General features: G+C 34.5%; 1 protein-coding gene across 1 annotated transcript in view; it reads right to left on the bottom strand.

Moving 5' to 3' along the window:
- Window positions 1-2,918: 2,918 nt before the first annotated feature.
- The window catches only part of LOC111143396 (sperm associated antigen 16), a 1,010,144-nt gene continuing 1,000,177 nt past the window's right edge, over window positions 2,919-12,885 (bottom strand). Inside the window, exon 16 of the mRNA XM_022497105.1 lies at window positions 2,919-3,094. Coding sequence (XP_022352813.1) covers window positions 2,919-3,094 — 176 coding nt within the window. The remainder of the gene's footprint in view (window positions 3,095-12,885) is intronic.

Here is a 12,885-nt window from a genome sequence, read left to right as displayed (position 1 = left end):
CTTGAGAACATCTTTCTTTTGACATCCCAAACATATTTGCATTTAGTCAATTTTCACAAAAATGCCAATATAAAACTGTTTATTGAAATTCCTTAAAATGATAATGTTGTGTTGCCATTCACAGAAAATATGTCTGATTAATTTGGTGACATTGAATCTTATAAGCTTCATTTAGTGTTAGTGGTTGGTGTGGAGTATTGGTAGTGGGCTTTTATTTAAATGTTGAGAGTGACTAACTTATACAAAGGCTCTGGGGAAACTGTGACTTTAGAGAGTAATAGATAAGAAAAAGTGTTGTCAGATAGTTCATTTGTCTATTTAAATGCTATTGGCTTTATGCCAATATTGCTTAGATTGTGTATAGGATATTTTCAGATAATTTATAAATGTTATTTGTTGGTATATTTTCAGAATATAATGAATAATGATAAATCATCCCTTTTCAGTATAACATATACAAAGGATAATTCAAAAACAAGGTAAAGATGGCTTAAGGACACTTCATCAACTATTATGTTGTTTGCATTTTAAGTAACATATGCAAATTGTCTTATGCAAAGTAATAGTAAAATGGAAGGTAGTATATTTATGCCTTCCTTTAAGAGAAAACTGATCTCTGATATTAGAATTCCTTTTGGGTAGGTAATGATAAAAGAGATAGATATATTTTAAAATATGTCAAAAATAATGAGTCATGACAGAACAAAAAAAATGCAAACCTATAATTCTACTTGAGAAGCTGGAAACTCCCTTTGACAAAGCATTTTTTTTTCTCTTAAATTACTACAGAGGCCACAAACAGAAGCTTCTGAAAAGAGCATAAATATATTTTTACTGATTAAGCCATGTATTATAAATCTCTCACATATTTAGAAAGTTTATTTGGAAGAAAGGAAGCTATTGTGCTTCCTTATAGTATTCCAGTAGTGTTTGCCAGTACATGCAAGATAAGCCATATGAAATACACATATCATTCCTCTTCAAAAGGACAGAGACAGAAATTGATCTCTTTGCAAGCTACAGGTAGGCATTAATATATTGTATTGGGTTGTGGTAAATGTAAACCTAAAGGTAAAAATAGGGGTGTAATGTGTACTTTATATAAGCCTTAAATATGTTTTTATTATATGAAATACAATTTAAAATCTGCATGGAGAAAACAGGGTTTTCTTTTTAATAAAACAAAGTTCTTCAGTTATTAAAAAATCCCTTTTCATAATTGAGATGCTCCAGTGTAGTTAAAAACACTATTTAAGAGAAGAAAGGTTAGAGAAATGAAATAAAATGTTTATCTGAAGATTTTCAATAAGTAAGCAAACACTGCTAAACTGAGGATCACTTTCTAGCTAAACTTTCCCCCCTCCCCATATTGCTACATATGATTTAAAATGACTGCATCTATTTCTTTGAGAAAACAAACATAACTCATGTCATAAGATACACTTACCTAATCAGTCTGGAGGTTAATGGTGGTGGTGGGAGTCATAGACCAATATGAACTAAAAGATCAGGTATGTTTTAGGAAAGCAGTTCCTCTTTAATTATCCAAAGAATACATTTTCAGGCATGAATTAAAGGTAATCCATTCTCTCTACCTCCCATTTCAAAACACAGTCAAGAAGCAGTCTCCCGCCCTTCCAGAGAGAAACACAGCAGACACACATAAGAAATATGCTTTGGACTTGTCTTCGGAATTCAAAGCAAGAAGCAATGCTGGTCCTGTAGAAATCCAGACCCCAGTAGCAGAATCATGTTGAACTTATTTTTAGCATTTTCTCAGATCCTTCTATGAAATTTACCGGCTGATTACGCCTCCTCCACACATGAGTTCACTTACACAGTGTTTGGTACGGCAGTAGAGGTGATTTGGCTAGGCTCTGAGGATCACAAACAGCAATAGCATACTGTAGCTTAAAGCCCACTCCGTGGCAGTACCATCAGCATCATCCACAATATGTTGCTTGAATCCCCTCTTACACACCAGAAAATACTAACTGTGGACGTGAAGGAAAGGAGCAACTTTAGCTGGGTTTCTGCATCACTGAGAGCAGTTTGCAGACTGCTGATTTGGAGCTCATTCGCCGGCAGCCGGGAATTCCTCAGCACCACGGACAGCGCCAACAACTGGCTTCTGAGCCCAGCTTGGTCGAAATCCGGAGCTGCTTCTTTAGAGGAGGCTAGAGTGTTCTCTAAAGCAGTCGCACTTTATACAGCTGATGCATGCATTAGGAGTGGGAAAGACATTTTACATGCGAGATACTTATTGGCATTGAAATTAAAAATAAAAAATACAAAACATTGTAATTATACCTAATGCATTCTTAGATGGGCTGCAGAGATGAAAGTTCTGGAAGAGCATTGCATCTAGATTTAAGCCATCTGCAGTCTTGATTATTATTAATAGATAAAACATAATCATTGTCAAAGAATCTCTGAAACTGTATGCTCCCCGCTTCTATTCGACCCTTTGGTTGCAGAAAGACTTTCTCCATGCTACACGATTAAACTTCAGGTCTTCCTGCAGCGTGGATTTGATTAAAAAAAAAAAAAAAAGTAGCCCTGTTCTGCAGTTTGTTCTCTAACATTCAAAATCAAACTCCTGTAATTCATCTAGTCTGTCATTAGGCGTCATTGTAAAGCTGTTTCTTTCAAAGCCCTAGCAAAGATGTTCTGTCTCTAAATTCTTAAAATGAAAAAGAAAAAAAGACCCAGACACAAATAAATGAGCAAGAAGTTTTTTTTTTTTTTTTATTGGTAACAGTTTGAGCACTAAAATACATGTCTAAAGCATGTTTTAAAGCAAATTGTAAATGTTACCTGCTGGCATATTTAACCAGATAGTTCCTGGTTTGGGACTGACTACGTAAGGTATTTTCAAACCTTAAAGGGGATGCCGTCCATAGTTGGATACGCTGACCTCAAGACCACGTTCGAACAGTGCCATCAGAGCCTCCGGAAAACAAATACTCTCCATCATGAGAAAACACGACTGTATGAGCCTCACTCTCATGGCCCATCAATTTGTGAATCTGCCCTGATTTAAGATCTAGCAAATGGATAACCCCACTGCCACTCGCTTGAGCTAAAACTCGACCTGAGAGAGAGAGAGAGAGGGAGAGAGAATATCAAAGTTTAATTTCAAGCAGTCACAGTTTCTAAGCAATGAAATACACAATTTAGTTTCAATTGTAATTCTAGAGACTCACATGAGATGTCAGTCATTAAATATAAGCTAACTCTCATTTGTATAGGAAATAATTCCAGTCAAAATTAAGACATGTCAATGATTATAAAATTTTAAAATAAGGAAGTAAAGGCTAATACCCTACCCACTTTATCAAATGACCTCCTAGTTTCCTTATATTTGGAATTAATAAATAATTTTGAGAAGATGAGGGTGAAAACAACTAAGCAATGCAGGTTTCTTTTTCAACTGAATTATTTGTAAAAAAAATATCTAAAGCATAGGTTTAAAATCTATGTCCCTATATAATGGATAATTTACATGTTAAATTTTGCATTATACTTTAACTTGTTATAATTATGCTAAATATTTACTTAGTTATAATAATATACATTTATGCTTTAAAATCCATGACACTTATGAACTTTTTTTGGAGTTGAAGTGAAAATAAATACCTCCAGTTCAAGAATGACTTGGGGTTTTTACTCTAATTTAAAATTCAAAATTCTATTAAACTAAATTTATATTACATAAGAGCTAAATATAGTACAGAGTACTCTCATAATTTTTATACTGTATAATTTTTAGTGAATAATTTCCTTCAAGTGAAAAATATATCAGCAATTGAATTCTAATGCTTTTATTAAAGAGGTCTGATAACAAACTATCAGGGAATTTAGAGGTAAGTAAAAATAATGGAATATGTTTACATAAAGTCAGTATGTGAGGCAAAAGCACAGTAATAGGACTACCTATGGGATTATCTAATCATACTTAGAAGGCATATTATCATTCCAGTAATAATACTTAAAATTGATTTGCCAATAATCTAGATACTAGATTTTGTACCTGATGTGAATAATTCCATATAATCCTTATAAGAGCTAATGATAAAATAATATTAATTTCATTATATGGGTGAACAAAGAGAGGTTTAGAAAGGTGAAGGAGCTTGCTCAAGAGGAAGTATGCATGGTATGGAGGATGGAGGGAGGTATCATTAAATCACAATCACTTTGAATCCAGAGCCTGGATTTTTAGTCATTTTGTTTTCCACATACAGCATGGTATTGTTATCAATGATGCCCTCCTGACAGATTTTAAGTGGGTGATATATTGTGAAAACAAAATTTGTTTCACAGTAAAAATTCTTTAATGATGTTGTCATAAAAGTCACAGTGAAATATTTAATCACAAATTATACCCCAAAATATCATGAATATTTTGGAAACAGGGAAAAGTTATAAAAGTAAAGCTAAACATGATAAATATGGCCTATTTGCAAACCTTTGTAACTACTGGGTTTCTTCATCTAGAACAAAACCTGACACAGCAAAGATCCTTAGGATGGATTAGAGTGTCCAAAGTAGTAGATGTGAATATTTATTATAAACCTTCTTCTACTAAGTCTTTGCTGACAGAAGCATTATATATGGATTCCACTTCTAGACTCATTCTATAGGCAATTGCTGCTTGTGACTTTCCTAAGAGTCAAACAAATACCTTTTTTTGTAGTCTTCATACAACAGACAGGAAAGGGGTAAATATTATTTTCTATTTTTGAAATGAAACAGAGTCAAAGCTCATAAAGAAAAAGGAAGAGATTTAGCTTTAAACCATTATCTTTTGTTGAAGTCAAATCAGTAAAAATAATAATTGGAAAAGTTTATGAAGATTCTTGGTAATTTCTGAAAGTTCAATGAAATAAAGAATATAATATTAGAACCTAATGATAGGATTATAAAATTCAGCAGCACCATGCCTCAGGTGTTTCAAAAATTTGTCTTTAATAGAACAGATTTTAGAAGTTTATGATGATGTTTTTCAGGTTTACTTGGATTCATTTACAGAAGATTGCAAGATTGTGATTATATGTATAACTTATTCCTAAAATGTGTATAAATTTATAATCATGTTCAACTTTATTTAAAGTATATGGGATTATTATATGGCATACAATGTCTGACCTAAAATTAGCTTTAATGGGAATTGAGATGCTAAACCCTTTCTAGGCTAGAAGATTTTCAGAATTACTTACTAGGATGGGTCAACTACCACATTACTATCTAGTTGGTACGAGAGAGGTGGCACTCTCAAAAAAAAAAAAATTATAGTATGATTAGTGGTAGCATCTCTAGAGAGTGGAGTATTTACAGACATGTGTATAGGTATCTCTCTAAATATCCTGGTGATTGGCAATGAAAAATAAATCAGAATATAAATCATTTGTCATCCCAATGCAGAGTCTTAATGACAAATTTAGGAAGAGCATTTATCTACTACTTGGTCAATGGAATAAAAATATGTAGAGACAAAATTTTTAGCAGTACTGAGAGAATTTATAAAAACTTGTGCTAATGCTTATGTTAAAGCTAATATGCCTCCTTAAAAATATGAAATAAGAAAAAAATAAGTGATAAATTATATATTTATACTTCAAATATTTTGTTAAAATATTGTAACACAATTTAACCAAAACAATTGTCTTGTAACATGTAATTCCTGAATAGATTATTTAAAATGTCATTTAGCCTACCCAGAGCAATCTATACTTTCAATGCCATCCTAATCAAAACACCATCAACATTTTTCAAAGTGCTGGAACAAACAATCCTAAAATTTGTATGGAACAAGAAAAGACCCTGAATCACCAAGGAAATGTTGAAAAAGTAAAACAAAGTTGGGGGCATCACATTGCCAATTTCAAGCTTTATTACAAAGCTGTGATCACCAAGACAGCATGGTACTGGCACAAAAACAGAGACATAGACCAGTGGAACACAATAGAGAACCCAAATATGGACCCTCAATTCTATGGTCAAATAACTTTGACAAAGCAGGAAAAAATATCCAATGGAAAAAGACAGTCTTTTCAATTAATAGTGCTGGGAAAATTGGACAGCTATATACAGAAAAATGAAACTTGACCATTCTCTTACACAAAGATAAACTCAAAATGAATGAAAGACCTCAATGTGAGACAGGAATTCATCAAAACCCTAGAGGAGAACATAGGCAGTAATATCTTCAACATCAGCTGCAGAAATTTCTTTCAAGACATGTCTCCAAGGACAAGGGAAACAAAAGTGAAAAGTTTTTGATCTTGATCAAAATCAAAAGCTTCTGCACAGCAAATGAAACAGTCAACAAAACAAAGAGGCAACCCACAGAATGGAAGAAGATATTTGCATATGACATTACAGACAAAGGGCTGATATACCAGATTTATAAAGAACTTCTCAAACTCAACACCCAAAAAACAAAAAAGTTAAAAAATGGGCAGAATACATGAACAGACACTTCTCAAAAGTAGATATACAAATGGCTAACAGACACATGAAAAAATATTCATCATCATTAGCCATTGGGGAGATTCAAATCAAAACCACATTGAGATACCACCTTATACCAGTTAGAATGGCCAAAATCAACAAGACAGTAAACAACAAGTGTTGGAGAGGATGTGGAGAAAGGAGAAGCCTCTTACACTGTTGGTGAGAATGCAGAGTTGTGCAGCCACTTTGGAAAACAGTGTGGAGCTTCCTCAAAAAAAAATTAAAAATAGAGCTACCATATGACCTAGCAATTGCAGTGCTGAGTATTTACCCCAAAGACACAGATGTAGTGAAAAGAAGGGCCATATGCACCCCAATGTTCAGAGCAGGAATGTTCACAATAGCCAAACTGTAGAAAGAGTCAAGATGCCCTTCAACAGATGAATGGATAAAGAAGATATATACAATGGAATATTACTCAGCTGTGAGAAAGGATGAATATCTAACTTTTGCATCAACATGGATGGAACTGGAGGAAATTATGCTGAGTGAATTAAGTTAAGTAGAGAAAGTCAATTATCATATGGTTTCATTTACTTGTGGAACATAAGGGATAGAATGAAGGACATTAGGAGAAGGAAGGGAAAAATGAAGCAGGGGGGAATCAGAGGGAAAGATGAACCAAGAGAGAATGGAGAATCTGAGAAACAAACTGAAGGTTTTAGAGGGGAGGGAGGTGGTGGGATTGGTTGGCCCAGTGATAGGTATTAAGTAAGGCAAGTGTTGCATGGAGCACTGGGTGTTATATGTAAACAATGAATCTTGGAACACTACATCAAAAACTAATGATGTACTATATAGTGACTAACATAACATGATAAAAAAAATTTTAAATGTCATTTAGCAATAATAATTATACCAAGTTATGAAATATATATTCCATTAACATCACACAGATTGAAAATATATGATTAAAAACATTAAAAAACATATATAGTTAATAAACATTGATTTAAAAATAGAAATAACCAAGTTGATTCATAAATGTATTTTATAATAAAATAAAAATATTTGAATATTATGCAAAAATTGACTTGTTTCTCTTCTTTTGTTAACATTTGAGTTATTAGGATGATGAAACTTTTCATAGAATGGGAATGAAATAAGCAGGCTGGGGAAAAGATTGAGATAATTTTTTTTAATTTAATTTTTTTCAGTGTTCCAAAATTCTTTGTTTATGCACCACACCCAGTGCTCCATGCAATATGTGCCCTCTACAATACCCATCACCAGGATCACCTTCCCCAGCCCCCGCCTCCAAACCCTCAGTTTGTCTCTCAGGGTCCACAGTCTCTCATGGTTTGTCTCCCCCTCTGATATTCCCCAACTCACTTCTCCTCTCTATCTTGCAATGTCCTCCATGTTATTCCTTATCCTCCACAAGTAAGTGAAACCATATGATAATTGACTCTCTCTCTGCTTGACTTATTTCACTCAGCATAATCTCCTCCAGTCCCTTCCATGTTGATAAAAAAGTTGGTTATTCATCCTTTCTGATGCAGGCATAATACTCCATTGTATATATGGGCCACATCTTCTTTATCCATTTGTCTGCTGAAGGGTATCTTAGTTCTTTCCACAGTTTTGTGACTGTGGCCATTGCTGCTATGAACATTGGGGTACAAGTGACCCTTCTTTTCAGTAATCAGTATCTTTGGGGTAAATATCCCATGATGCAATTGCGGGGTCATAGGGAAGCTCGATTTTTAATTTTTTAAGGAATCTCCACACTGTTTTCCAAAGTGGCTGCACCAACTTGCATTCCCACCAACAGTGTAAGATGGTTCCCCTTTCTCCACATCCTCTCCAACACTTGTTGTTTACTCTCTTGTTGATTTTGGCAATTCCAACTGGTGTAAGATGGTATCTCAATGTGGTTTTGATTTGAATCTCCCTGATGACTAATGATGATGAACATTTTCTCATGTGTCTGTTAGCCATTTGTATTGAGATAATTTTCTTATTGCTATTCTTTCATATAAATAACTCAGTATATATCAACAGCAAGTGCCTATGACTATCTTTTCACATATCTCTGAAAAACATAATCAATTCTTATTTTTAGTTATCAAGATTTCAGAAAACTTTATTGATTAATCAGCATCTTTTTTGATGACCAATGGAGTTTGAATGAGAATTGCATGTGTTGCTCTCCATTTTACCCTGTTGGGCAAATTTGCCGATTTCTTTTGGCTTAAAAGACAAGCAGTAAATTTCATCTACCTAAAGTATTTCTCTGCTATTAAATGAGACAGCCAACCTCTGAAAATTAGTAGGTCTCTGAAATTTTAGTTCCAAATAAATGTATAACTTTAAGATGATATAGCTTCCTTATGCTTTGTTTTAAAAAGTGAATTTTTAAAAAATGTTTAACAATATCTTAAGCAAAGCTGTCTTGATTGAAATTGGTATAAAAACTTGAATATTTTAATATACTTTTTAAAGCACATTAACAATAGAATTTCTTGAAGATGTTTATTAAAATAAAGTGGTAAAATTTTATCTGGGTATATGTAATCACTTCAAATAACCAACAAATTGGGAAGTCTTAATCCCATGCTAGTAGAATATGCTAATGAGATATCAGCACTTTTTCAAAGTGAAGAGTTTTTAATTCATTAAAGATACACATTTGTCTGAAAATTCAATTTGATTTTAGGAATACACACCTGGAATAGCCAAGAGTTGTTTTAAACTTTTCAACATTTACTCGCCTCCTAACCAAGACAAATTCTTTTCAAGATTTCAATAAACAGGGGCACCCGCATGGCTCAGTCTGTGAGTGTCTGCCTTTGGCTCAGGTCATGATCTCAGGGTCCTGGAATTGATTCCTGCATCAAGCTCCCCGCTTAGTGGAGAACATGCTTCTCCGTCCTATCCCAGGACCCTGGAATCACGACCTGAGCTGAAGGCAGACGCTTAAGGACTGAGCCACCCAGGTGCCACAAGATTTTATTTTTAAGTAATCTCTACACCCAAGATGGGGCTCAAACTCACAACCTGAGATTGAGTCACATGCTCCACCAGCTGAGCCAGACCGGTGCTTCAAGGTTACAATATTTTTGACACCAATTGTGAGGAGTTAAGGTGTGACATAAATAGGAATACCAAGACTCTTAGGATATTTTTTAAGTAGATAGTATATGAGTACATTTCTTTCAGATTTATCAGAATGACCTGAAATAGTAGCCAGCACTTATTGGGGATCTAGAGCTCCATATGTTACTTCATGTGCTCTGTACTTAACCCTCAGAGGTAGATATACTCTCTTTCAAGCCAATGTTGAACTCAGAAAAGGTAAACCTGGGATTTGGGTCAAAATATTTATTATTCAAAAAGTCTTGCTTCATTTACTCACTTGAGTGTATCTTTCATAAATTAAGATTCAGATAAGTATGATACTTTGGGTCTTTTCTATGAATGTCACTGAATTTCATAGGGTAAATAGGCTCTTAAGCTTAATGCTTGTGTTAATCTCAGAAGTCTTTTCTTCAGTGTTGATTTTACTACTTTGTGGAACTCTGAAACTAAAACATCCATATTCTTGTGGGAGACATATGTATCTCCATTAATTCTTTTTAAAAAGACTTTTACTTATTTATTTGACAGAGAGAGAGCTAGAGAGGGAACACAAGCAGAGGGAGTGGCAGAGGGACAAGCAAGCCTCCTGCTGAGTGGGGATCCTGATGCAGAGCTTAATCCCAGGACCCTGGGATCATGACCTGAGCTGAAGGCAGACACTTAATGACTGAGCCATCCTGGTGCCCCTCTCCATTAATTTTTAAATGCATAACCTTCTAATGCATATATTGTACATATTAAAAATCATACTCAACTGATAAGGATCCATGTTAAATCCCTTCTCACATTTCTTTTTTTTTTCTTTCTTAAAATTTTATTTATTTTAAAAATTTCTTTTCATTGTTCCAGAATTCATTGTTTAGGCACCACACCCAGTGCGCCATGCAATCTATACTTTTAATGCCATTCCGATCAAATTCCACCAGTATTTTTCAAAGAGCTGGAGCAAATAATCCTAAGATTTGTATGGAATCAGAAGAGACCCCGAATCACTAAGGAAATGTTGAAAAACAAAAATAAAACTGGGGGCATCACGTTACCTGATTTCAAGCTTTACTACAAAGCCATGATCACGAAGACAGCATGGTACTGGCATAAAAACAGACACATAGACCAGTGGAACAGAGTAGAGAGCCCAGATATGGACCCTCAACTCTATGGTCAATTAATCTTCGACAAAACAGGAAAAAATACACAGTGGAAAAAAGTCTCTTCAATAAATGGTGCTGGGAAAACTGGACAGCTATATGCAGAAGAGTGAAACTCAACCATTCTCTTACACTGTACACAAAGATAAACTCAAAATGGATAAAAGATCTCAACATGAGACAGGAATCCATCAGAATCCTAGAGGAGAACATAGGCAGTAACCTCTTCGATATCAGCCACAGCAACTTCTTTCAAGATATGTCTCCAAAGGCAAAGGAAACAAAAGCAAAGATGAACTTTTGGGACTTCATCAAGATCAAAAGCTTCTGCACAGCAAAGGAAACAGTCAACAAAACAAAGAGGCAACCCACGGAATGGGAGAAGATATTTGCAAATGAAAGTACAGACAAAAGGTTGATATCCAGGATCTACAAAGAACTCCTGAAACTCAACACACACAAAACAGACAATCATATCAAAAAAATGGGCAGAAGATATGAACAGACACTTCTCCAATGAAGACATACGAATGGCTATCAGACACATGAAAAAATGTTCATCATCACTAGCCATCAGGGAGATTCAAATTAAAACCACATTGAGATACCACCTTACACCAGTTAGAATGGCCAAAATTAGCAAGACAGGAAACAACATGTGTTGGAGAGGATGTGGAGAAAGGGGAACCCTCTTACACTGTTGGTGGGAATGCAAGTTGGTGCAGCCACTTTGGAAAACACTGTGGAGATTCCTCAAGAAATTAAAAATAGAGCTTCCCTATAACCCTGCCATTGCACTACTGGGTATTTACCCCAAAGATACAGATGTAGTGAAAAGAAGGGACATCTGTACCCCAATGTTTATAGCAGCAATGGCCACGGTCGCCAAACTGTGGAAAGAACAAAGATGCCCTTCAATGGACGAATGGATAAGGAAGATGTGGTCCATATACACTATGGAGTATTATGCCTCCATCAGAAAGGATGAATACCCAACTTTTGTAGCAACATGGACAGGACTGGAAGAGATTATGCTGAGTGAAATAAGTCAAGCAGAGAAAGTCAATTATCATATGGTTCTCTTCTCACATTTCTAGCAAAATTATCTCTTTAGTGTTTCTATTTCTATTTTAGATACAATATTATCTGTTTTCCAGACTTCAAAGTATAGTGACATACATTTCTCACTTTTACTCCTTCTCTATCCTCAGCCCAAGTTCTATCCATTCTTTTTTTTTACTATTTTCTGTAGTTCACTTATTTAAAACTGTTATGTCCACAATATTATAGTCCTTGTTTTCATTTGGCAGGACTATTGAGATGGTACACCAAATGATCTTTTTATTATAATTTCTTTACTTTAAAACCTACATATTAACTCCTAGGGTATATCTTCAATTATGTCAATCCTATTTTAAAATACCATAAATTTGAATAAAACAACACCAAAAGCAGCAACAACAGCAACAACAAAGAGGCTTCTTACAACTCTGACATTCTCAGGTTTTGTTTTAGATCCAACCATCTCATTTATTAAAAAAAAAAAAAAAGCTGAGATGAAAAGACTTGCCCAAGGTAAGAAATGTATCTATGGCAGTTGAAGAACCTGATTGAAATCAGATCTCTGATTCCCAAATCTGTGTTTTTCCTATTGCCTTCTGACACTGAATATTGTTCTAGTATCTAGTATGACTTTTAAGACCTCTCCACTCCCATACAAACTGGCATCTATTCAAGCAAGTACACTTTTGCAAGAATCCTATATTCTCCATCAAATGATATCTCATCATTTCTTGAGTATATTTTTCATTTTCCCATCTTTGCATTGTTGCTTCTGTTATTCCCTCTGGTGAAATATTTTTGTTAGCTATTTCCATGGTCCTCAACTATATCTTCATGTAAAATTTGATCTGTGTATTAAGTCCCGTTTCAAAATGATTTTCTTCATCTTGTTGGTATAAGGCATCCCTAGTGGAGATTTTCCTATTCTGAGCATGCATTGCATTTTATTGATACCATTCATGTCATAATAAGATACCATAAATTATAGTTAACTGTGTATTTGTCTTACCTTCTTAACTTTGTAATTACTGGTGAACAGGGGCATGTCATATTTTTGCATTACCACCCCCCCCCA

Source organism: Enhydra lutris, unplaced genomic scaffold (genome assembly GCF_002288905.1).
Source record: "Enhydra lutris kenyoni isolate GAN:26980312 unplaced genomic scaffold, ASM228890v2 scaffoldscaffold1, whole genome shotgun sequence".
NCBI lineage: Eukaryota > Metazoa > Chordata > Mammalia > Carnivora > Mustelidae > Enhydra > Enhydra lutris.
The sequence above is the reverse complement of the archived record's forward strand: the minus strand, read 5'-3'. Positions and strand labels throughout refer to the sequence as shown.